Raw genomic sequence first — 27,801 nt, 5'->3', positions numbered from 1 at the left:
AAATATATAATTGACTTTTTCTGACTCAGAAGTATTTCCTTCTATATGAGTTTACCTATCCAAATAGTTTGGCATATAGAACAGCTCACAAAATGAGTATGTTTCAAGGATCCATGCCATCATGGCAAGCATTGTAACATTTTGGCATGTTAATTTGCTACAAATATAGTAATCTGGAAGATGGTGTGGCTATGCAAATGAGAAAAAATGTCTCCGGTAGCCCAGCCAGCGTGGCTCAGTGGTTGAGTGTCGACCTATGAACCAGGTGGTCACGGTTCAATTCTTGGTCAGGGCACAGGCCGGGGTTGCTGGCTCGATCCCCAGTAGGGGACATGTAGGAGGCAGCTGATCAATGGTTCTCTCTCATCATTGATGTTTCTATCTCTCTCTCCTTCTCCCTTCTTCTCTGAAATAAAAAAAAATATATATTTTTAAATGCCTCTAGTAAATCAAGTAAGAATAGGAAAATACATTAATTTCAAGATTATTCTAAGCGCCCTAACTGGTTTGGCTCAGTGGATAGAGCGTCGGCCTGCGGACTCAAGGGTCCCAGGTTCGATTCCGGTCAGGGGCATGTACCTTGGTTGCGGGCACATCCCCAGTGGGGAGTGTGTAGGAGGCAGCTGATCAATGTTTCTCTCTCATCGATGTTTCTAACTCTCTATCCCTCTCCCTTCCTCTCTGTAAAAAATCAATAAAATATATTTTTTTAAAAAAGATTATTCTAAGCAAAGCCATTATTAGAAAGATTATCTTTTGTTATCCTCTTCCAAATTACAGAATATCTTTCAAAGTCAACTGAGCAACCCAGGTGAGTATTTTAGGATTTTTTGGCACAGTTTTCTATACAACATACAATGGCTCCATATATACAAGGGCAAATTAGTAGTAGAAATAAATCAAAAGTCAGGGCATGAGGCTAATGGGAATTAAATATTATACAGAGTGGCATTTACTGCACAGGAATAATTCTGGTTGCATCATGTGGAAAACGCTTAGTAGTAAGAGAAGCTACAGTGAAATAATTATTGTGGTAAAACCAACAGACCCACAAAATGGCTGCACCATCTTTGGCTCTTTCCACCTGTTAGCCTTACCTTCTGAGGAAGTTTCTGTACTGTTCATCTCTAGCTTGAGCCGTCCTTCTCATTATATTCTGGAATACCTCTCGATCTAGTGCCCAAGTTTTAACATTGGTAATAGCTTTAGAAAAAATAAAACCAAGAAAGTAATAAAATATTATTTAGCCCCATAGTAAGAAAACATTACAAAATGTTAATCAATAAATATTTTATATATCCTCATAAAATGGTAATTATTGGAAAATGCATTATTTCAACATGCAAACGGAAGGCAGCGGGGATATAAATAGTGGGCAATTTTATAAAATCATTTTTGGCTTTCCTGTGAACCAGGTTTGGAAGTGAGTAGCAAAAGATTTCCTTTCTAATTATGTTTTGCTTAGGATGATATTAAAATTAGTTTGCAATTCCCAATTAAGCACTGCATCATCAGGATGTATTTCAGATTTGTGCTGTGATAGAAGAGAAGCCAGCTAGTCTGTAGCTACTCCAATGAGTTAATTGAAAGTTTAAAATCTCTGGGTGTAGGAGTGTGTTTTTATGTCTTTTTATGGTGTTCAGACACTGTTGGTAAAGAGAGCCAATATATTTTAAGGATCACTATGGTTACTATTACATAAAATGTATACAAATAATTTTCAAAGAGATTATGGAAGATAGTTTTTGAGACTTTCTTTTTTACAGGAAAGACATTAAAAGCAAGAATAAAATCTAAAAAGGAAGAGGAACAGAAATACCAGCTCTAAAAATTCTATATGAAATTATGGTTGTGAGATTTTTTTTTAAGGAGTAATGAGAGTCTACAAAATAGATCAAAACCCAAAGCTCTGATTTACTAAACTTTAGAGTGAATTAGAATCATCTTGACATTCTAAACCTGAACTGCCAGAGATTCTGATTCAGGTTTGGAACAAAGCCCTGAATCTGTATTTTTATCAAATACTGCAGCAATGCTGAGACATGTAACCCAGTCCCAAGCACTGAGAAACATCACATCCAAGTAATTCAGAAGAAAACTCAAGATTGAATACATTCAAAACAAGAACTTTAAAGAGAAGCAATTAAACTAATCTCAAGCTATTCATGAAAATTCTCATTAATTAATTCACATCATTTTTGACATATATATATTTTTTCATTAGTTTAATTAAATTTTCTGGTTTATAATATGGTCAGAATCTCATAGAGAATGGAAAGTAAACATTCTAGATGAGCCAAAGGCAGATATCTACATGGCACAAAAAAAGGGAAGTGGCAAATAAAGCAAATATTGAATCATTCAGCTGAAAGCCGTGTTCATATTTTACATACAGGTATCTAATGGGAAAGTTCTTTTAAATTTGAATTATTTAGACAAGTGCTTCAAAATAAATGTTCTTAAGAGTATAGCATTTCTATTAAGAGCATATGGGTCACAATGGAAGGCAAAAGACTAAACCAGATGCAATAGTGACTCAATCTGATTACTTTTAACATTGCATAACAATTCAAAACTAGAGCATTTCAACGACTATTACCTTTCACAGAGGCGGTCCTTGTACAGTTGTATAAAATGGCTAGTTCCCCGAACGTGGTCCACATAGGAATGCATGATATCAATTTCTCCCCTTGAAACACCTCTACTCGGCCCTTTATCAAGTAGAATTAAAACAAAAACAAAAACAAAAACCACAAATAATAAAAATCTGCCTGGATTCCATGAATTAAAAAAAATAAACAAAGTACATAAAGCATACAGTTATTATATCTATGATTCTCATTTTAATAAAGTGGTTAAGAATGCAGACTGAAACCAGCTCTGCCACATATCATTAACTGTTCACCTTGAGAGAGTTACCCTCTTTCTTTGAGGTTCCTTGTCCATAATGGGAAAAATAATATTTACTTCATGCACTTAATGTAGGTAGGGAACTTAGAACAATGGCTAGCATATAGTAAATGCCATATCAGTGTTAGCTATTGTGAATATTATCATTGCTACCATGTTCTTTCTCTGAAGCAGTGGATGGCAAGTGTTTTATTTAAAATTCATTCTAATCTATGAAGCAATTTCTCTTGTACAAGAAACACAAATTACTGTATGTCTTGGAAACACACCACAGCTGTTCACACTATCATAACTGAGAAGTACACTTGTAGAGGGCTCCCCAGGGAAGACACATGGGCATGCTTCTTAAAATATTGTCAGCTGAACCCAAGGTGACTGGCAGAGCCGAGCCTTGGATACACATCTAACCAAGACGGCGATGTGTTTTCAGCATTGACTCTTATCTTTGCTGCCCAGGTGTTGGGGAGTGGGTTTTATTATTGTAAATCCAGTCTAGCACCAGGAATGAATAGGACTGTCCTCCCTCTGACTGGCCCCGCCCTGCGGGAGGGGCCCTGAGATGGAGCCACGCCCTCGGGTTCCTGACTGCTCATGCCCACCAGTCAGGCCCACCCAGAATAGATGTAACTTCCTGGTATTTGGGTATAAATTAAACACGTGGGTTCCAGTGCTGGTGCTCTATTCATCTATCAGAGGGCAGACACCATACCCAGGCCGAGCTTTTCCCTCTATTTCTGTCTGTCTTGTTTTTCATTCTTCCTTAGCCCTTGTCGTGTTCTACTCAAGATTCGTGAACCCCCGCGTTCTCTCTTTTGGCGCTGGTCGTGGGAAGAGAGAATGTACCCCCATATACACTGGCCCCAGAGTCAGACTACCTGGCTCTGACCAGTCATCGGCTGTGTCCTTGAGTAAGTTACTTTACTATGCCTCAGTAGTTGTCTGGCCCCTCATTCAGTGAAATGAATTAATAAATGGAAGTCACTAAGAAGAGTGCTTGAAAAAGACCACAAGCTGGAAAAAAATATTTTTGCAAAAGACACATCTTATAAAGGACTATTGTAAAAAATATAAAAGAACTCTTAAAATTCAGCATTAAGAAAACAAATAAAAGGGGCCAAAGATCTTGACACTCGCCAAAGAAGATATAGAGATTGCACATGAGCATATGAACAGCTGATCCACATCAAATGTTATCAGGGAAATGTAAATTAAAACGACAATGAGGTATCACTACATACCTATTAGAATGGCCAAATTCCAGAAAAATGACACCACCAAATGCTGACAAGGATGTGGAGCAACAGGAACGCTCATTCATTGTTGGTGAGAATGCAAAAGGGTTAAGCCCCTTTGGAAGACAGTTGGGTGGTTTCTTAACAAAACTAGGTATACTTTTACCATGCAATCCAACAATCATGCTCCTTGGTATTTTTACCCAAAAGAACTGAAAACTTATGATCACACAAAAACCTGCACACAGATTTTTATGGCAGCTTTATTCTTAATTGCCAAAACTTGGAAGCAACCAAGATACCCTTCCATGGGTGAATGAATAACTGAACTGTGGTGCATCCAGACAATAGCATATTAGTCAGTGCTAAAACAAAATGAGCTATTAAGCCATGAAAAAACATGGAGGAATCTTAAGTGCATATTACCAAGTGAAAGCCACCAATTCCAACTGTATCACATTCTGGAAAAGGGAAAACTATGGAGAAAATGAAAAGATCAGTGGTTGTCAGGGCTGGGTGAGGGGAGATGAATAAGCAGAGAACAGAGGATCGTTAGGGCAATGAAAATGTTCTGGAAAATATTATAATGAACAATACATGTCATTATACATTTGTCTAAACCCATAGAATGAACAACAAGAGTGAATCTTAAGGTAAACTAAGAACTTGGGTGATTATGATATGTCAATAGAGGTTCATTCTTGGGAAAAAAGTAAAAATAATTTTTGTACCACTCTGGTGAGTAATATGGATAATAGGGGGGGCTATGGATGTGTGGGGACAGAGGACATATGGGAAATATTTCCCTCTCAATTTTGTTATAAAACAAAAATGCTTCTAAAAATGATGTCTTGTAAATAAAAAGTACAGAAGAAAAGTGTTTGAAACTGATCTTTATTTAGATAAAGGTTGGAGGAAGGGAGAAGCAGCACTTCAGGTACCTCCTCACAATTTTTTTTTTTTACCCTGGAAATTCTACACTCCTTTCCCTTTGAAGAAATGCAAATAAAACCTAACATAACTAAAATAATATGCAAAAGAACCTATATTCTTAGTGGGGTTATTCTACTTAAAGAATCCCCTTCTCCTAATTCATCACTAAGTAGATCTGGTGGTCTCTGTTCATCTACTCATTCAACAAATCTTACGTTGGCACTTATGTACTACCAGGAACTGGTCCAGGTGTCAGAGACAGAGTGGACAAAACAGAAAAGATACTGATTCTGACAGAACTTATATTCTAGTAACAAATAAACTCTGCTTAGGCTCCAAAGCCTATAAATTAGATATGAAAAATTTAATAAGTTCTCATTACCACTAAATTCCTTTCCATTGAAACCACTTAATGGTACTGCCAAATTAGTATCATAGATTTTAATGCATTTCATTTTTATACTAAGGTTATGTCTCATTGGACTTGAGCAATACTGACAATATATGGACTATCAAAAGTTTAAGCTAAACTCCATTTATCATTTGCTATTCATTCTCTATCTTATAAAGGGCAGATTTTTAATTAACAAATTAATTTGCTCAATCAATTGAATCAGGCAATTCAGTCCTTATATAACAAGTAATTAATTACAATAAGAAACTGTTCCATTTTCATTTCCATGTGTGCTATAGCCCTGATTTGAATGGCTGTATGGATGCTGCCTTCTGTTCAAACTCCTCTCTCCCCAAGCCCTTCATCAGAGTAACTGGCAAGGAACAAGATGGGCAGGCGTGAGTTTCACATACTTTTCTAGCAGGTTCCATAAGTACTTATTGACTTAATGACCTAATTTTTCTCTCCAGAATGTTTTAGTGTTGCTAAAGTAGAAGCAAAATGGCCAAGAAAAAAAAAGGAAAAAGGGAAAAATTGCTCTGGATCACCAGTCCCCCAACACATGAAGGCTGCATAAATTAAGACTATAATTCACTTCTTGGGTAAAATAATTACTTGGGAGTGACTGTAGAATTTTAAGGGTACCTATAAAATTGTAGATGGCAAAAAATAAATCAATAGTTATGAGACTGGGTTGTTTAAAGAATCAAAGTATATGAAAACAATCTTTTGCATACTATACATAGAATAATATATGTTTATTAATTTGTTTGGATAGGCAACATCTGCCCCACACTTAAGACCCCAAGTAAACAAGACTTATAAAGCATAGCTGAAGAAGTGGCAAGATCACTGAATTAGTACTTATTCACTAGAACATGCCAAACTTAGAGACTGTAAAAAGTGACTTAGTCAACTAAACATCATCCATCACATTAATATTAACTCAAATTTTATTGGTCTGTAATTTTAGCTAATATTCAGCCTATACATTTATTCTGGTATTTTTGTTGAGATGTGTCTAAATGTGCTTATATTGTGTTTGTATAACCTTATATTACGTTCATATAAGTTTAAGTGAGTGTATAATAAAAGTAGCTTAAAAATAAGAACATTTTAAAAGCATTGCTTGGATTGCCATGAACTGTAATGAAAAATAGAAGGCCAAGGCACATCCTAAGTTACCATTCTGTCTGGGTAAACCAATTTAGCTCCCCCCGCCCAAAAACTGAAAAAGTTGGGGCAATTCAGAATTTGACAGAGTGTTCAATATCCATAAACCCTATTCAAATAATTTCTTGCTTCTATATCTAAAAAAAAAAGTTTTTGTATACCACTATAAGACACGCATTTAATATGCATTTGAGAAATAAATCCTTTGATGTTCAAGTAATCATATATGAAGGAAATCATTTAAATGGCTCTAAAACTACCAGTTATAATTTCAAGGCATTCCATTTGATTCGTTGACAAAATAGTTGCGTGTTTTTCCTGGTACACCCAAAAAATGTCAACATAAACAATAGTATTTGTAATGGAAACAGCTTTTTGTAGTTATTGAATGAGTGACACTGTGATTAAAATATGGACTTGAATCAGATCACCTAAGTTTGCATCCTACCTCCACCACTTAGGAGCTGTGTGGCCTTGGATAAGTTACTTAACCTCTCTGTGACAGTCAACATTAGTAACATGGAGATACGGGCAACATCAGTAACCAGTAACAGAACTGATGGGAAGATGAATGGGATTTCTCTGTTCAGTGTTCAACAGGATGCTTGACATATAGAAAGCATTCAGTAAATATTAAGTCTTATCATCATCATGATAGATCAACAATGTTACTATTTCATGATCTCAATCTGTTACATTTCCTACAAACACAGCAAACTGTTTTTGCATTTTCATAAATGTTTGCAAAAATCATAATAGGCAAAATATTTGTTATACAATAACTGGAAAAATCTGTGAAACCCACCTGCCAACACAAAGATGTGGTTTCCTGGTTCTCCCTGCTTAATAATGTAACTCCCTTGCTGGTAGTTTCTTCCATACATGCATTCCACCATGTCTTTGATTTGCTGAGGATCCAGTCTCTTCAAAAACTGATTTTTATTAAGAGCATCTGTAATGAGCTTCTTCTCACTGTTGTAATGAAAAAGAGATGTTTGTTACAATGAAGGAAAACCATGTTTTGCTGTTTAGATTCATTTCATTTTGAATGTGGATATAACTAAGTACTTACAACTTTTCCGCAGGACAAATTTGTTTTCTAGCCCCACCAACACTTGACCCTTATCACTACTATTCCTTACATGTAAAATCCTTTAAATTTTTTTTAATATTTTATGGTAATCATGATTACACCAAATTTATTATCACTCCTAATTATCTTCATCACAAAGGTAGCATCTCTCAAGATCACTAGATGCACTACTAATGGACGCATGACTTTTGGGATGGAAAGCAAATCTGGTTCAAAGATAGAAGGCATATTTAAAATACATACTGTTATTAGTATGCATACAGTTATGCATACTGCCTCTGGTACTAGTTATTTTACATCTTATTTAATCCTTACCACTATACTGTGAGATAATTATTATTCCTATTTTATGAATAAGTAGACTAAGAGGTAAGAAACAACTTATTCCCTCTAGGATTTAAATCTAAGTCTGTGGGTCTGAAGTCTGTGCTGATTTCATTCCATCCACTGCCTCTTCTGAGCTAGAGAAGTCAGCTCCCTTGGGACTTGTTAGGTTTGAGCAGACATAAAGGGTGGTGATAGTAGTCTGGGTTTGCCTAAGTTTTGCCTCTTAGCATGTCTAGACTAGACACCCTACGTTTTAAATCTCACAGCCTTTTCATATCCAAAATATAAGTCCCACTAGTTGATAATCCTAGAATACTCTACTTTCTTTTAGAAAAGAGTAGCTATAAATAAATTATCCAACCATCATTACCAAAATTTAAAATATTTTAATTAGAATACTTTATATGTATATGTAGATATCATAGAATTGATGAACTAGAAAAAAGACACGTTGGCTTGTGAGCTAAGTTAGAATCTTTGTACAAAACATTTGCTCTCACTCAACCTCAGTGCAATTTTTTTTACAAAGGTGTTTTTTTTCCAGTATTTTTCATCCAAACTCTATCCCATCACTAGTTTTACTGTTTAAAAACTTGTAATCATTTTCTACACAGAAAGTTCTCAAACACAAGGTAAACTGTCACGGAATTAGACACTTCCTTCATGACTACATCCATCAGTTCAGCAGGCTACCTGAAGGAAACACAATAAAGTCTTGTATAGAAATGTCACCTTCCCCACAGTGACTCCATCATCCTCAACCATCCAAACTCTTTAAGTACCTTGAGAACTTCTTTCTTTCTTCATCTAATCGATCACCAAATCTTGTCAATTCTCTTTAAAAACATCCCTTTTATCCATTTTTGTTTCCATTTGCTCAAGGATGTCACCACAGTATTAAAAAAAAAATCTTAGGTCTGGACAACTTTAACAGCTTCTTTTTGGGTACTTTAGTTCCTAGCCTCATTCCCCCCTACAGTCCATCTTATACTATGATGTCAGATTAATCCTGCCAAAAAACTGACTTCACCCAGATCTAATTCTTCCTTCATCCACTAAAACCAACAATTCATTCAATTAATACACATTGAGAAAATACCCCCAAAGCCCTAGCTTTCATGGGCCTTTCATGCCAGGGTACCTACCATTCCAGCAAATGTTTCCTCAATGCTGATATATCCCACTTTCCCAAAATATGTTCCAAGAAGTACTGGTCCTTTATAAGCAAATGTATGCTGAGTTTAAATAATTTTGAAATTTCATAATGCATAACTTTAAAGGTTCAAATAAATCTTGCAGTAAACAAGTCTGTTTAATGTTTTCCAAAGCTCAGTGTCTTTTTTATTTATATTTCTTTCTTTTCTTTTCTTTTTTGGAGAGGGTGCTTAACTTCCATTAACATGCCATGGAAGTATAGTTGGCCTGTGAACAAATGGGTTTGAACTGTATGGGTCCACCTACATGCAGATTTCCCCCCATAAACATTATAAATGTGTTTTCTCTTCCTTGTGGTTTTCCTTAATAACATTTTCTTTTCTCTAGCTTACTTTATAGCAATAATACAGTATGTAATGTATATACAAAATATGTTTATGTTATCAGGAAGGCTTCCAATCAACAGCAGTCTCCTAGTAGTTAAGTTTTGGGGGAGTCACACATTATATCCTGGTTTTTTACTATTCAAGGGAATTGGTGCCCCTAATCCCTGTGTCATTTAAGTGATTTTTAAGCATCTCACTAAATACAAGGTCAATAAGAAAATTCAATTGTGTTTCTATATCCCAGCATCAAACAATTAAAAATGAAATTTTAGAAATGGCATCATTTTATAAGATATTAAACACATCAATTATATCAGATTTTATCTACCAAAAACGTGTAAGATCGCTATACTGGAAAGTAGAACATATTAATAAAATCTAACTAAATGGAGACATCTGCCCCAGTTATGAATGAGAAGACTAAATTTTTTAATGATGTGAATCTATTCAAATTGATCAGGTTCAATGATATCCCATTCAATATTTTTTTAATTTATAAAAATTGACAAGCTGATTCTAAAATTCTTACAATTATAAGGATGCCCAAGAACAGTTATAACAATTTGAAAAACAATAACAAAATTGGAAGATGTAAAGTAGTAGATATCAAAAATTATTAATCAAAATAAGAGAATATACTCTTAGCACAAGGATGGACAAAAAAATACTTTTGGAACTGAACAGAAAGTTCAGAAACCCAAACAAATATACATAGATATGGGAAAAAGCAGACATCAGTGGAAAATACATACTTTAAAAAGTGCTCACCCTTGTTAATTCTTAAGGAAAAGCAAAGCAAAGCCAAAATAAGATACCACAATATACCCACCAGAATGGCTAAAATGAGAAATATTGATAATGCCAAATGCCAGCAAGAATGTAGAGTAACTTAATACTCATACATTGCTGGTGATAGTATATATTTGTTAGACCATTTTGGAAAACGATTTACCAATTTGTATTAAATGTGAACTCAGATAAAGTGTACCACCCACCATTTCCACCCTAGGTATATATCCATCATAAATCATAATAATGTACCAAAAGACATATGCAAAAATGGTCATGGCAGCTTTATTCAAAATTGCTAATCATGACAAACAACCAAATGCCCATCAACAGCAAATTAATAAATTGTGGTATAGTCATGAAACACACACTACATAACACTGATAATTAATGAACCACTGCCATGTACAAAATGTAAGTGAATCTTGTAAACAAATGAAGCCAAACTCTGTAGAGTATATACTTTCTAGTTCCATTAAAATAGAATTCTAAAATAGGCAAAAGGTAATCTCTGATCATACTGGCATAGATAGTGACTCCCCTTGTGGAGATATTGGGTAGGGGTTGGGAGAGAGCAAAAGGGGCTTCTGAGGGCTGGTAATGTTCTATTTCCTGACCTGTCAGTAGTTACATGGGTGTGTTCACTCTATGATTTGTGTTCTTCAATAAAAATTTCACTTAAAAATTAAAATATGTGTATGGCTTTGGAGTCAGAAAATCCCAGGTTAAAACCCAGCTGGCTGCCCCACACTTCTCAGCTGTAATATTGGTCAGGTCACTTAACCTTTCTTTTTGTTATTGTTGCTGTTAATTCTTACCAAAGGATATTTTTCCATTGATTTTTAGAGAGTGGATGGGAGGGGGAGAGACAGAGAGAGAAACATCAAGGTGAGAGAGACACATCGATTGGCGAACTGGCACCCCCACCGGGGCTGGGATCATGCCTGCAACCGAGGTATGTGCCCTTGATTGGAATAAAATCAAACCCGAGACCCTTCAGCTTTATTCAAAATTGCTAAACATTCTGGCTCTATCCACTGAGCTAAACTGGCTAGGGCTCACTTAACCTTTCTGAGTCTCAGATTTCTCCTATGTGAATAGAGCATGGTGATCATAATTATAGAAATATTATGCACATTAACTAAGGTAAGGTGCCAGTAAACAATAAATGGCAGTTGTAGTAATAGTTGATGGTGGTAGTAGTAATAATTTTCTGTGGGATGGGAAAAGTTCTGAAACCATGGAGAAACAAAGAGGCACTGTCAAGCCCCTCTGCTCAGTTCAAAGTTCCTCCAATAGGACTGGATCTCAAATGCATGCCCATTACTGGCAGCATAGGTAATCCTTTTATAATCCTTTTATACCCCCAATGTAGGTAATCAACATTCTTTGAAGCAATAAATTCTTGTCCGCTAAATTGCTTCAGGAAGTTTAATTTTTCAAAGTCCACTGACAGTTCTTGTTATGCTGGGCCCTCAATCTTCCTTCTCAGGCCCTGTGTATCAAAGGCCTATGCTCTCATTGTTTGTTTTTGTTGGGTCATGGCATGCAGCTTGCAGACTTCTTTGCATGAGGCTTAGTGAAAAGCAGGGGCCAACACCTCTTATCTATCTGGGATTTCTTGTGAGCACAGAGGCCAAGGTAACTTAACTTGGGTGACATTTCATAGCTTTATTACATATGACCCAGAAATCATATTGTAAATCATACTTGTCAAGGGCACAACATCTGGAACTGTACTACTAGGGTCTGATTCCTAATTCTGCCATTACTAATGGTGGAACCCTGTGCAAGTCACTTTATCTTGAGTTTTCTCAGCTGTAAAATGATAATAACAGTCCATGAGTCACTGGATTTCTATGAGAATTAGATTAGTTAACAATATAAAGCACTAAGAACGGCGCCTGGCATGTAAAATATGTTACATAAAGGACAGCTATTCCTGTTATAGGGCAGCAACTTACCAGCAACTTAAAAACCTTCCAGTTAAAACAACTCTAAAAACTCTATTCTTGCCCTAGCCGGTTTGGCTCAGTGGATAGAGGGTTGGCCTGCAGACCGAAGGGTCCTGGGTTGGATTCTGGTCAGGGGCACATACCTTGGTTGCAGGCTTCTCCCTGGGCCAGGCTCTGGTCTGGACTTTTGCAGGAGGCAACCGTGTGTTTTTCTCGCCTTGGTTGCAGGCTCCTCCCTGGGCCAGGCTCTGGTCTGGACCTTTGCAGGAGGCAACCGTGTGTTTTTCTCAAATTGATGTTTCTCTCTGACTTTCCCTCTCTCTTCCACTCTCGCTAAAAATCAGTGGAAAAATATCCTTAGATGAGGATTAACAAAAAACAAACAAACAAACAAATAAGCCTTGGTTGCAGGCTCCTCCCTGGGCCAGGCTCTGGTCTGGACCTTTGCAGGAGGCAACCGTGTGTTTTTCTCAAATTGATGTTTCTCTCTGACTTTCCCTCTCTCTTCCACTCTCGCTAAAAATCAGTGGAAAAATATCCTTAGATGAGGATTAACAAAAAACAAACAAACAAACAAGCAAAAAAAAAGAAACCCTATTCTTAACACCTGCCTTTATTTACGGAGGCTCCTTCACAGTGTTGGTAAAACTCCTGACAGTCCAGCCCACAGCCGAGCCAGCGTCCCTCCATGCCCAAGGTACCCCAGGCCCGCAACTGTGACAGGCTACTTTGACTCCCTTCAATTCCTCCTTCCATTCCTCCTTCAAAACCCAGCTCAAGGTCATCTCTTCGATGGAGGTTTCTCTGATCCCACTAAACCAAGGATGCTCCCTCCTTCCTTTGTACACCTTAGAAGATTCATCATACAAGACTGCAATAAATTTTAATTTCCCCAAAAAAACCTGTGATCTTCAAGAGTGTGACTATGCTTTCTTCATCCTCTTATTACCAAAAAAAATCTAGAATTCTCTGGCATGTAGTAGGAACTCAACAAAATTAATGCTAAAGGACATGCAACTTCTTTCTCCTACTTTAAAAATCATGGGTACAGAGACAGGAGTGGAGGTGGGCCTGCCGGTCACCTAGGAAACAAGGCACAGATAATAAGCAGGATAAGCATCTATTTCCTTCTCCCAAAAATGTGTCGAGTGATAAACAAACAAGAAAAACACACACCTAATGAAAGCACAAGTTTATAATTTGAGAAACTAGCATGAGAAAGATGAGGTCATTCCCTGGGTAATCGGAAAATGAGCATGACATTCTCCTGTCAACTCTCTCACCCTATTGCCCATTAATTAAGTGTGGGTGTAATTTAATCATGTTTACTGTTCCTTCGTGCTTACAACAAACATTTCTCTTCCCCTTTCATAAATGTATGCAGATGATCCTATTCCCATGAGCATCGACGAGCAGAGTTTAATAATAAAATGCTGAAAACCACCAAAACATACAAGGAAGTTAAATCTGACACACTCCATGATATGCATAACCATCATTGTGCTGCATGGTAATTAGATAGAAATGGCAAATCGTTTCCTTAAATGTCTGTAAGGAGTATTGCTCTCCAACCCTCAAACTGGATATTTCTGGATTCAACTGCAGGGAACCTGTTCCTTTAACAAAATGCTTCTCAAAGGTCACTACACATTAGACTCATCACGAGGGCTTCTATAAATCCTGATGTCCAGGGCCCTGACCTCAACCCAAATTAATCAGACTCCCTGGGGACTGGACCCAAAAATCAGTATTTTTTTTAATACTGGTCAGGTGCCCATAGTGTCCACTTGAGGTTAAGAATTACAGCTGTAAACAATAAAATACAAGGAAGTTTGAAGCTGTTCTTTCCATTAGACTCATCACGAGGGCTTCTATAAATCCTGATGTCCAGGGCCCTGACCTCAACCCAAATTAATCAGACTCCCTGGGGACTGGACCCAAAAATCAGTATTTTTTTTAATACTGGTCAGGTGCTCATAGTGTCCACTTGAGGTTAAGAATTACAGCTGTAAACAATAAAATACAAGGGAGTTTGAAGCTGTCCTTTCCCTCAATATCAGTGGTTCTCAACCTTCAGGCCCTTTAAATATAGTTCCTCATGTTGTGACCAAACCATAAAATTATTTTCGTTGCTACTTCATAACTGTAATGTTGCTACTATTATGAATCGTAATGTAAATATCTGATATGCAGGATGGTCTTAGGCGACCCCTGAGAAAGGGTCGTTCGACCGCCAAAGGGGTCGCGACCCACAGGTTGAGAACCGCTGCTCTATATTTACACATCACTGGGAACATACCTCTATTGAAGACTCATCAAGAAATCAATTACTATTAAGTAATTAGCAATAACTGATTAAGTAACAATAATCAATGTTTGTTTGTCACAAGACTTTGTCATATCTCATTCTTCTTTGAAGATTACTCATAAATACAGAAAAGAGAAAAATATTACACTCCTCTCTCTCTCTCCTCCCAGCATCCTGTGTGGATAGCCTCGCACTTGGGGGTGTGCTGTCCAGTCAGCCCCAGGACTCTGAGCTTTTATTTTAATTGTGGAAAAATATACATAACGGAAACTGTATCATTTTAATCATTTCTAAGTGCACAGTTCAGTGGCATTGAGTATATTCTCATTTTGCAACTATTGCCACCATCCATCTCCAGAACTTCTTCATCTTCCCAAACTAAAAGTCCGTACCCATTAAATGATAACTCCCTGCTCCCCTCTGCCTCCCAGCCCCTGGAAACCTCCATTCTACTTCATATGTCTATAAATTTGACTGCTCCGGGTACCTCATATAAGTGGAAAAATACAATAGTTGTCTTTTTGAGTCTGGCTTGTTTCACTTCGCATAATGTCTTCAAAGTTCATTAATGTGGTAGCAAGAAAAAGGAAGGAATTGCCTTCCTTTTTAAGGCTAAATAATATCTCACTCTATGTATATACTGTATTTTGTTCATCCATTCTTTCACCTTTTGGTTATTGCAAATGATGCTGCTATAAACATGTGTGTTTAAGAGTCCGGACCTTTTATGTATGGCATGACCAAGAATCTTAGCCAGGAATCTCATATCAGAGAAGCCAAAGGGCATGGTGTACAGAATTCTCAGAAAGCCCCTCTGTTGTCATGCTCTTCTATCATTCCCTCCCCTTGAGTGGGGATGGAATCCATGACTTGCTTCTCATCAACAGAATATAGAAATGGTATTGGGAGGCTCACTCAGTGGATGCTATAGAAGACTTCATCTTAGCCAACTGTGAAGAGATTCTCTAGCTGGCCTTGAAGAAGTAAGCACCATATGGTGAGAGGGCCTGCAAGAGGGACACAGAGTAGGAAACTGAGCAGCCTCTAGGAGGTGAGGGTAGCCCCAACTGATAGTCAGCAAGAAACTGGTGACCTTAGTCCTACAACTACAAGGAACGGAATATTGCCAACAATCACGTGAGCTTAGAGAGCAATCTTTTCTAGAAAGCTCTAGAAAGGAACAGAGTTAATTGACACCTTGACTGCAGTCTTGTGAAATCCCAAGTAGATGGCCTAAATAGCCATGCCTAGACTCTGGACCCACGGAAATGCTGAGATAACAAATATGTATCGTTTTAAGCTACTAAGTTTGTAGTAACTTGTTATGGAGCAATAGAAAACTAATATGCTTAGGTTTTTCTGAATTTCTATTTCTAAGAAAGAACTGTAAATACTATTGCCTTAACCTAGGTCTCACCTGGAGAGAAATAACTGGAAGTTATGCAGATCTTTCTTTTATATTTCCCTGAGCTTGATCTACAAACCCCCAAAAGACCACCAAACTAATGGTTGAAATTTACCAATTAAAATTAGTTTGGCATGACAAGCAAATATTCCTGGAAGGATTAATAGGAATTTGGGAAGTTCCTTATCACTCACACTTTAGAATGAATTATATACTATAAGATGTATAATTCCAAGCTGTAGATCGCAAAAAACTGTGACGCAAGACTATGCTGAAAGGTCTACAACAAATACTTCTAAGGAGGAGTCAGCATAGAGGAGAGGAAACGAATTATTTTAAAACTAGAGGCCCGGTGCACGAAATTCATGCACTGGGGGAGGGAGGTTCCTCAGCCTGGCCTGCGCCTTCTTGCAGTCCGGGACTCCTTGTGAGATATACGCCTGCCGGCTTAAGCCTGCTCCCCACAGGGATCAGGCCTAAGCTGGTAGTCAGACATACCTCGCTCCTTACTGCCCACCTACTACCTGCTCCTTACCACTTGGCTTGCTGCTCCTTAGTGCTGCCATGAAGGCGGAGAGGCTCCTGCCACAGCCACTGTGCTCGCCAGCTGTGAGCCCAGCTTCTGGCTGAGCCGCGCTCCCGCTATGGGAGCATACTGACCACCAGGGGGCAGTTCCTGCATTGAGCGTACTGATCAGCAGGGGGCAGTTCCTGGTGGTCAGTGCGCATCATAGCAACCGGTCATTCTGGTCATTCCACCATAACAGTCACTTAGGCTTTTATTAAATAGATGAGACTTTAAAGAAAGGAAATAGCTTTGGTCAAAGGATAAAAATTTCAAGAAATGTATCTTTCACATAGGAGGTACTTTCAGAGTCTAAAAACTGAAAAGCATTATTCCTGGCTTCAGATCTTTTCCCCCTTCTTGAAAATTTTATTGCAGGTTAAACCCTAGAAAAAGTCAGGTGACATGAGCTGAGCTGCCTAGGCTTCCAGAAAAGAAAAGGGAGGCTCCCCTGGAAACACTGCACCACTTACTAGGAGGCAAAGGTCAGTGACAATGCCTCCTTCCGATTGGACAAGCAAAGAGGAAAAGGCCACTGTCTTCTCAACTACACTGTTTCGACTGCACTCTTTCCTGGAATCTAGCAGGGAACTGGCATGAAATGCTTGTGAGCATGGAAACCGTTGACTACTCAAAACAATAGGTCTTAGAATCCCCAGTGTTTTCTGAGGCTTAATAATTAAACATTTCCCTAACACCTGACAACTGGCAGGCTGGGAGATTTGAGGATAAAGTGAGGAGCAAAGGGTGGCTATAAACCAAGCAGAAGGTAATCTGAGAGGTTGAGAGGGGGCTAGGGTGAGGGTGCAGAATGAGGGGAGCCCAGGGGCCTTTGGGTCCTAGTGAGAAAGAAGAAAAGGCAGGGCAGGAAGTGAGAGGGGCTGGGTGCCAGGACTCAGAAGGTCTAGACCAAGCCTATTTCACTTCAAGATGTCAAGGCAGCTGCCACTGAATTTCAGGCAGGTTCTTCAACTTCTCCTTGCTCCCTACCTCTCCCCCCAACTCCAAGGGGGCGCGAGTCACACTGTGGGCAGCACCACCCGTAAGAGTTGGGTACACGGTGGTAGAGAACACACGTTGACATCAGCCTACTCAGATTGGAAACGTGGTTCAAGAAACGACCACAGCATGACCGTGAGCAAGCTGTTTGACTCTGAGCTTTCATTTCACCTTTGGTACAACAGAAAAGCAACACCCTCTTCATTAGACAATGAGCCAGTTCCCAGCCTCCATGAGATGATGTAATGAAAACAACAGACATCTAGCAGTTAACCCCGAACTTGGTTTTCTCACCCCATCCCGCAGTAGCTAGCTAGTTCTGACCTGGATGTCTGCAGGCACATTATTGCTATGAAACATAACCTTCCATTTTCAAACACGCTGACCACTTCCCTCAGACACCCAGCTACCTTCACCCACAGCTTCCGGTTATCGAATCACCACAAAATTGAACTTTTCTCTTCTTCCTCCCTTATGTATCTTCATTTCTTTGCTTTGCTGAAGACTCAGGTTAAGGCAATAGTATCAATAAGCATACATATGAATTTTTTAACTGTCCAACTAATAATAAAGTGTTTGTCTATGCACTTTTAAAGTTTTCCCTAACCTATCTATGTAAAATCTACATCTAGAACCTCTCAGATAGCCATATCTAAGGCACTATTTCATGGAAGAAAAAAAAGTTTATTTATCTCTTACCCCCAGAAAAAGTTTTCCCTATTGCAAACTTACACCAGGGCAGCACTTTCTGGAAGCATAATTTTCAGGGAGAAATAACAACAACAGGAAGATGTTTGTGATCATATCCCCCCAAAAAAACACAAAAAAATTACAAATGTATCTATTTCCAATTATATATTTATTTTTGTCCAAGGCTTTCCAGCTAAAATGTGAAGAGTTCTCTACTTTTCATCTTGGAAAAGTGGTATATAGGAGTTGTTAGAAGAGACTTTAGATAGCAGGCTTTAATTCTGGTTCCAACATTAAAAAATATCAAAATATAAAAGTGTCACCTTAGGCAAATTAATCAATTCTGCATGCCTCAGTTTCTCACATATAAAATGGGGTTGATAATAATATCTACCTTATAGGTTTGTTGTAAGGATGATATGATCCAATATTTGTGAAGTGTTCAGAGTGGTGCCTGGCACGGAACTAGTGATAAACAAATATTGTTATTATAACTACTACTATTTTCCATAACACTCCTGTTCAATAAAGGAGCTACATTTTTATAATGAACATACAAATGCTCAGCACCTCTTTAGAAAGGAAGCACAAATAATAATAACAAATACACTCTTTCACACTCTGCTTCTTTAAAAAGATGACTCACTGGCATTTTCTGCTTCTACCTCTTCTGATCCTGGGGTGGGAGCGACAAAGGAAAAGCATTGCCCTTCTAAAACAGAGTCAGCATCTGAAGTCAGAAGGCAAGTCTTCGTTTTATCTTTCCTTTCCCAAAGAACAATAGTTTCAAATGATAATTCAAGCGTTCTCAGGGAAAAGGCAGACCAGCAACTTGCCAGATGTCTCTGATTAATTTGCCTGTGTTACAGCAGACAGTCAACATAAGCTCCTAATTTTGCTCTGCCAGTGGTGAAGCTTGCTAAACGATGTCTACATAAACAGAAAATGCCATTTCAGTGAAACGGCTGACCTCTGGATACGTGGTTGTCTTGGTCTCAAGGCAGACTCAGTCATGAACAAAAATGCTATCTGAACTTTCTCCCCTTCCTCTGCCCTTGATAGTCACAGTGTGTGCTATCAGATGGATCAAACCCATTCTCTGTGTTCTTTTCACACGGTCTGAGCTTTGAGGATTCAACACTCGGTGAACATTGATGCACTGTTAGGGTTAGGGCTGGGGTAAGCTCTGTTCAGCTCTACTTGGAAGAAGTCAGGAAGCATGATCATTCCTCCTACCAATCCATAGAGCATGTCAAAATAAAGCAGACTGGCACCCAGACTGGCCTGACTTGAGGCCTTAGAGCTTTGTGGGAAGTCTGGGAACATTGGGATTGTAAAGGGGAAGAACTGGTTTCAAAGTCAAGAATCTTGGATTCTAATCTCAGCTCTGCAGTTCCCCTGCACCTGCTTCCTCACTTCTCCTGTAAGTGGGGTAGCCTGAAACAACCTCTAAGGTTCTAGCTCTAAAGTCTCCTATGCTCACCACAATAAATTTCAATCAGAGATGACAGTGATAAACTGTAGTGCTCTGACTCATCGTGGTTTATGATACTTCGGGAAGGCGGGGTACCTGTAATAGAAATGGGCCTCATGCCCACATAGTTGCACCCTTTTGAAGATCTGCCATGGTCAGTGGGAACAAAGCCAAAGCACTACAAACTCCTATGATACGACACTGAAGGTTTAATACAGCTTAAGAGTGACTCCACCTTGTGCCCACCTCGGTCTGACAGGCACACACTCATTTTCTGTGGCTCTGTCCTAAAACCAAACACAGGTCTTATTTTGTCTATGAAGTTTTCCCAAACTTCACTAGGTCATCATCTTCATCTCAGAGGATAGAGGTTATGGAAAACAAACAAACAAACAAAAAATACCCACATAATATAAAACTGCAATATCCAATACAGTAGCCATTAGCCACATGTGGCTAATTTAATCTTTAAATTAATTAAAATTAAAAACTGAATTCCTTAGTGACCCTGGCCACACACTTCCAGTGCTCAACAGCCACATTTTGACATTGGCTTCCATACTGGACAACATAGGTTACAGAACATTTCCAGCACTTCCGAAGTTCTATTGGACAACACTGAATAAGTCTTGAACCTGCTCTTAAAAAGTTGACCCTTGGATTTTGCAAGAGACAGATTTCAAGGGTTGCCCAATGGCAGTAGAGCATATAAATTCCTCCATATAAAGAAAGCAAGGAGAAGTAACTATGGATACAGTTTGAGCTACCCCTTCGGGATCTACAAGTACACTGAATGGGTAGAGGACAACACAGCTGGCTGCCTGGCAGTTGGTGAGATTCACTGGCCATTGATAATACATTTGAGCAGGGGCTCAGCAGCGTTTCAGACTGCTGTGGCATGGGTTGTAGGGTTTCTGGTGAATTATTGAATCTGAATCCTCAAATTGCAAGTCTACCATTTCCCCAAATGTTATTCTCTGGTTTCTGTCAGTACTTCCTATCTCCCTACTCCTGTGGGTTGCAGGAGGGATGAATATTCATCAGAGACATCCTTTTTGAGAAAAAGACTGGAAGCCTTTCTAGCTTTCAGATGCAGAGGGGAAGAGAGACTTTATCCAAAACGTAGTGGATCTGCGCCGGCTGTGGTTCAGAGATTGAGCATCGAATTATGAACCAGGAAGACATGGTTCCCAGTCAGGGCATATGTCCGGGTTGTGGGCTTGATCCTCAGTGTGGGGCATGCAGGAGGCAGCCGATCAATGATTCTCTCTCATCATTGATGTTTCTATCTCTCTCTCCCTCTCCCTTCCTCTCTGAAATCAATAAAAATACATGGTTTTAAAATGTAGTGGACACATATTAGTAGAAATGAATTTGTCATAAATTCAGCCAGGAAAGTTTATAAAAGTTGAACAAATAAAGCATTTGAACCTAAACAATAAATGAAGGAACAATTTTGATGGATATCTTAAATACTCTATTATCTAACAGCACTGCTGGGACACGTTAGCCAAACCAATGGATACTGACATCATCCCTTTATCAGTGAATGATGCTCCCATCTTTTTAAATGATCTAACTTCTAGAAAATTGTTTTTTACAAAATTGTTCACAGGCTGTATAAAAGATATATAAAAATATCCAGTTTACTTATGGCTTTTCTCTAAAACTGAAACTGTTTAAAAATGGAAAATGAATTGCAATATTGAGCACTTTAAAAAAAAAAAGGGAAATTTGATGATGTCACCTGTGTTTTGTCAGTTATTCCAGAGGTAAAGAGAGAGATATTTTGTAAGAAAAACTGAGGCACAAACTTCACACATGAGATAAAAATCAGTCAACAAGAAAAGAGTGGCTCCCATATTCTAATTAATTTCCAATTTAGAACCACAAGGCTCTATAAAAGCACATGGGGAATATTAGGGCATCAGTGATCTAGTTTGGTTTCCTAAGGACTTAATCATTAAGGAATCAATGAGCCTGTTTCTAAGTCATGACCGCAACACAGATCTGCACCCATCTGGCTTGCTTTGATGAGGAGGAGAATCATTGCTCAATCTTATTTAAGAGCTATAATGTCTTCGCTCTTCTGTGTCTCACTCACTATAGACAGGTGGTTTGGCCAGAAAATAACTGCTGATTTTCTTTGCCTGGTTATAACAAAGAATTACAAAGAAATATATTTATCCTGGACTGTTCAGTTGCCTAACACCAAGAGAATGGTGTTTTGCTTCAAGAAGGACATAAGTCTTTGGAACAAAATAATTGAACATAATCTTCATTCCAGAGAAGAAATCTGGTGGAATATGTAGGGAGAGGGTGAAAGATGAATTGCTTTAAATTCTCCCACACTTCTCCCAGATATACAAGCTCACTGCTATTTGAAAGATTTCTTTGTGAGTGGGTAAATAATATATTGTGCTTATGTACTAGTATACATATCCTATATAATAAGAGAGGAACATGCTAATTAGCCATTATGCCAGGTGTTAACGACCAAGCGCATCATGACCAGATCATGGATCAGCAGGAGGGTGGGCCAGCGAAGTACAAGCGGACTGCGGAGAGCTACAGGAGGGGGCAGGGCAGCAAGCTATGAGGGGCGGGGAGGAGGGAGGAGGGTGAGGGGAGCTACAGGAGGGCAGCAGTGACCTACTGGCTACAAGTGGGCTGCAGACAGCTAAAGGAGGGGGCAGGGCAGCAAGCAAGCAGGAGGCCGAGAGCTACAGGAGAGGGCAGTGGACGGAGAGCTACAGGAGGGCGGCAGCGATCTACGCATGGATTCGTGCACAGGGCTACTAGTATAGTAATAATACGTAATATTTAATATTGCCAAATGTGCATATATCTCTGACATATCAGAAGAGAATACTGGATGATATCAATTTTTGACAAACAAGCATAAGTTTATAAAATTTATCATTTCTGAATTTGCACCATTAAAAATAAGTAATTATTAAAGGGAATAAATAAGACCTTTCTAAACCAACTATAATTAAAAATCTTGGCTTAAAAACACTCTCCTGAACTATTAGATTTCTTTCAGCCACAGAATAATATTACTAATAATCCAGAATGATTTGTTTCATTAGCAAATATTTATCAATCATTCACTATGTGTCAAGTACAGTCAACAAATTGATGAATTTAACCTGCCTTTCTAGTTGTTGTCAAAATTAATCATTTATTCATTTAAGTCAGTTGTTTTATCTTGATTTATATTACTTGTGTCAGTGAATAAATTAAAATTTGTCTTAATATCACAAATCTTGCATTTTTCAAGAGAGATCCAGCTCAGCCAAGACATTATCAAGGCAAAAGATCTAATTTCAACTAATAAATACTCACTTAAAAATAATTCCGAAAGAAGACCCTCACTCATGATGTTTCTAGTCAATCTCTCCTGGTAAGGAAATTCAAACTTGAACCAGAAAAAAAATGTATACACCCCCCCCCCATACACACACACACACACACACACACACACACACACACGCCTATCCACATACAAAATACACATACAAGAATGATGTGGTACATAGTTACATGTTCTTCTAAAAAATCCTTATCTTTAAAATTAATTCTAGCTTTTAATTGTTCCCTCTGCCTGAAATATCTTTTCCACCTTGTTTATGTTCCTTTTTCTCCTTTGGGTCTCAGTTAAAGGTCACCTCCTCAGCCAGGCCTCCTGGGCAATCCAAATTCTGTTGCCCCTTTGTCCTTCTCTTCCCCTAACCCCAGATACCACCGACTATACCAGCTGTGGGCAAACTACGGCCCGCGGGCCGGATCCGGCCCGTTTGAAATGAATAAAACTAAAAAAAAAAAAGACCGTACCCTTTTATGTAATGAATGATGTTTACTTTGAATTTATATTAGTTCACACAAACACTCCATCCATGCTTTTGTTCCGGCCCTCCGGTCCAGTTTAAGAACCCATTGTGGCCCTCGAGTCAAAAAGTTTGCCCACCCCTGGACTATACCCATCATATCATTTATCCCAATTAATCATTAGACAATGTTTACTTGTTTCCATGTATACTATCTCTTGCTGAGAAAGGCTCTGTGTCTATTTATTCACTGATATTTATTTAGCATCTAACAGTGGCTGGAAGAAAGCATTATAGTGCTCAATCTGAACTATGGGTGAATGAATGAATTCATCCAGTTTTGAAGCTCCAGCTTATTCCATTTTCATAACATTTGAATACTAAGTGCTAGTTAGTGGTTTTGCTATACATAGTCATAATTCATTGTAATCTGTGTACACTTTTAAGTCCACTCCTATAGAAAGAGAGAAGGGTAGATGTCCTTAAAACTACCTTTTCACTCCCATAGGGTTGTCAAGATAATGGAAATGACTTTCGTAAACTCAGCTTTTCAGTTGCACATATCATGAATCAACGTTCAAGCACAATTCATGCTTTAAAGAAAAGTTCTTCTTAAAGAGAGACCCTACTGCAAAGCAAGGCCATTTTAGAAGTCTCTTATCCCCAAATCTGAAAAGGTAATAATATTGACGAGGCTTAATGAATATCACTCTAGTGTTTCATAATATTAAGGCTATCTGAGTCTTAATATTATGGGAAAGTCTTACCTGGAATCTTTCCTGACTCTTGCTTTCTCAAAGGAAAATTCAGGGGGTTTGTTGAGGTCATAGGTTCGGGTTGTTGGCTCGGCAGACACCCCAGCCTTTGCTCCCCTCCTGCTGTGGAGAGAGACCAGCCCCGAGGTCTTCCGGTGCACCTCCAGAGGGATCCTCTCTGGAGAGGCCTGAAGCAGGCTGCCGCCCTGGATGTGCACCACATCCTGCAGCTTGTTCAGCTGGATGCACTTGTTCTGCAGCTCCTCCGTGAGCTCCGCGATGGCCACAGTCTGCTTCGACAGCTGCTCCCGCAGTTCCTTCAGATGGTACTCCCGCTCCTGGATCTCGGCATCCTTCCTCCTCAGCTCTCTCTCCAGCTCTGCCACCTTGCTCTGCAGGGCATTGTAGGTGAGGTTCCCGGAGTGGCCATCTGGATGCTTGGGATGTTTGGGTTTCACTGAGCCATTTCCCATTTTGCTCAAGGACCTGAGAGAGGGCACAGAATTGGGAATTACCCAGTGGAGTTTCACGTCCTAAAGTCCCCTCAGCGCTCCTCTCATTCCCATCTGTTTCATAAATAGAAGCATAGATGTCATCATTGTTTGATAAATACTAAATTCCCCCATGCTTCCAGAAGGAAAGTTATTGATCCATTTCTTTTATCCCTCCAGGAGGAGGAGTGGGCATTTGGTTTCATTGTACTCTGTCCCTTTGCTGGCACAAGTATCACACCTTTGCCTTTTGCACAAATGGCCTGTGTTACCTGCTGTTCTCTTTGGTCATTCTCTCCGGACAGCTGTCAAAAGCATCACAACAGAGCTGCGATTTGGATGTAAGCATGGCAGAGATAAAACACACAGGGGCAGCTACAGCAGCGGAGGCTTGGAAATGTCACAAGTCTCACAGCTCCCTGAGAGGCTACATTAAGGAACCCTTCCCGCATTTAGAAGATAACACATCTGAATTCCACAGCAGGAGGAGGCAGAGCTGGTGTGGCTTTATTAGCACTTTTCTCCTGCCCTGGGTACCTGTTAAGTTTTGCATGAAGAAGAAGAAGGGGTGGAGGAGGAGGAACAAAATCTTCTGGATTGTGATTACTAGAAGGTAAAAGAGAGGTACGAAGATTCTTCTACATCCTTCACTTTTTATCCTGAAGCCAATGTTGTCCATAAATGATGACCTATGGTACAAGGCTCCTTTTTTATCCTGTTAAGAATATCCTCAGTGTAGGCCCCCAAGTGGCCCCACATCCAGTGAGTGAAAAGCAGATCAGAAGTACGAGGAATGATTTTAGTTGGTTCAGAAATATTTTGTAGTTCAATCGCTATGCATTTATTTTAACATCATTAGAAATATAGATGATGGGCACCACAAAGTTGGGATCTCATTGATATTATTGCTTAAGTGGAGGCTAGATTGGGTAACAGGCTTATTGAGTCAATTCAGTGAAAACAGAAAATACATCATCTGCAGATAATAAGCACAAGTGAGCAAACACAAAAAGAACTCTAGCCCTAACCGGTTTGGCTCAGTGGATAGAGCTTCGGCCTGCAGACTCAAGGGTCCCAGGTTCGATTCCAGTCAAGGGCATGTACCTTGGTTGCGGGCACATCCCCAGTAGGGAGTGTGCAGGAGGCAGCTGATTGATGTTTCTCTCTCATCGATGTTTCTGACTCTCTATCCCTCTCCCTTCCTCTCTGTAAAAAATCAATAAAATATATTTTTTTAAAAAGAACTCTAAAGGGTGAAACTGGGAAAATACTGCTTTGATTGATTAAGATACATTTAAATCATTCTAGGCTACCTATTTGAACTTCATACTTCTGCATGTGCAGTTTTTGATAGCCATAACCAAAGCAGCATTATAACACTTGTGAATTAAGTTTAATTTCCTCTCATTATCTAATCAGAAGAGATCAATGAAATTTTGAAGTTATATAACCCACACATTCTTGCCCCTCTCTCCCTCCAAATTTCAAACTCAGAGAGAAATGAAATTCTTACACTGATTTCCCTGGCTTTCCCAGAATAATCATGACCTCCACAACAATAAAGACAGAGACATAAAGATGTAAAACAGCCTCTAAGTTTCAAACAGATGCAGCCAAATGGCCAATGTAGGTTGCCTACGATGGATGGTACAGACAGAAAATAAAAGTACTTATAAAAGTAATCTTGTGGTACTTAGATATTCATAGAAGTCAGGTTCCAAGCAATCATTAATGAATATTAGTCTCCAGAGAATAGCCTATACATGTTGCAATATCTGTTGACTTGGCGGCACGTACTGTTCCTAGTTATTCAGAATACATAAAAAGGTTGAGGAGATTAGAATTCAAAGAGGATACTACTAGAATTCAAAGAAGTAGCCCTGGATACCCTTGTCTCCTGAAGAAGCAATTCAGAAGACATCAGACTGGGACCTAAGAATAACCTTGAATGAGATTCTGAATGACAGGCATGAGAGGGTGCTCCCAAAGGCATCCAAAATTAATGTGCGCACATTTGTAGCATGCAGCTATGAGCCATCTTCTACATGCACATTTTTGGTACATGGACAAGCATTACTGAACCAAGGCAGGATGGAAGGAAGGGAGTTGGGGGAAAAGGAATTGCCCTATAAAAAGAAAACAAAACAAAAGTGAATACAAAAACTTTTAAATCTAACATTAAACTAACAACTAATTTTTCACTCATTGAACAATTGTTAACTAAGACCTGTCATGTACTATATCAGGAGCATAGTTCCATGAATTTGCCTTCAAATTTGACACAGAAAACAGTTCTAGAATTCTAAATATGAAAAGACTTAGCATCATTTTTGCTAATGGCATTCAAAACATTCTGTCCAATCCAACAATAATTTTACAAACCTGAAGCACGATTAAGTAGAAGATGCTAAATTCTCCCAGAACACCAACTATTATCTGGTCTTAGTGGAATACGTTTGAAAGCTGTATAAATCTTTCAAGTTATTTACAATTCCAAAGAGGGATGAAATGAGAGCAACCCATCTTTCAAGTCACTAATTTAGGATATGTAAGTTACCAAATGGCTCAATACTATGTCTGATTTCTTAGTGAGTTCACCCATTTCAATTTTTTTGTCCCTCAAGCCAAGGCTTCGAGTGTCTGGCTTCATAAAACCTAATTGAATTCACTGTTTCCTGTATCAGTCACTAAGACAGATAAGCTATTTCTCAAATATGTATTGCTAGCCACACAGAGAAATGAACCACAGGATGTTGCTCCATCAATCTAGCAACTATATGTTATTAAAATCATTCTTCTAATCAGAAGGCAGCACATAAAGTAATAAGAAATGAGCTTGGCCCTAACCGGTTTGGCTCAGTGGATGGAGCGTCGGCCTGCAGACTGAAGGGTCCCAGGTTCGATTCCGGTCAAGGGCATGTACCTTGGTTGGGGGCA

General features: G+C 38.8%; 1 protein-coding gene across 3 annotated transcripts in view; it reads right to left on the bottom strand.

Moving 5' to 3' along the window:
- Positions 1-27,801, bottom strand: part of PRKG2 (protein kinase, cGMP-dependent, type II) — a 124,482-nt gene that overhangs the window by 58,431 nt on the left and 38,250 nt on the right. For all 3 annotated transcript variants that reach the window (XM_005857417.2, XM_005857418.2, XM_005857416.2), the window contains 4 exons: positions 24,386-24,859; positions 7,448-7,614; positions 2,600-2,713; positions 1,098-1,203 (listed from right to left, as the gene is read on the bottom strand). In XM_005857417.2, the coding sequence (XP_005857479.1) occupies positions 1,098-1,203; positions 2,600-2,713; positions 7,448-7,614; positions 24,386-24,846 (848 nt within the window). In that variant the 5' untranslated portion in view covers positions 24,847-24,859. The remainder of the gene's footprint in view (positions 1-1,097; positions 1,204-2,599; positions 2,714-7,447; positions 7,615-24,385; positions 24,860-27,801) is intronic.

This window comes from Myotis brandtii, unplaced genomic scaffold, assembly GCF_000412655.1.
Source record: "Myotis brandtii unplaced genomic scaffold, ASM41265v1 scaffold111, whole genome shotgun sequence".
Lineage (NCBI taxonomy): Eukaryota > Metazoa > Chordata > Mammalia > Chiroptera > Vespertilionidae > Myotis > Myotis brandtii.
This window is presented reverse-complemented; position numbering and strand designations above follow the sequence as displayed.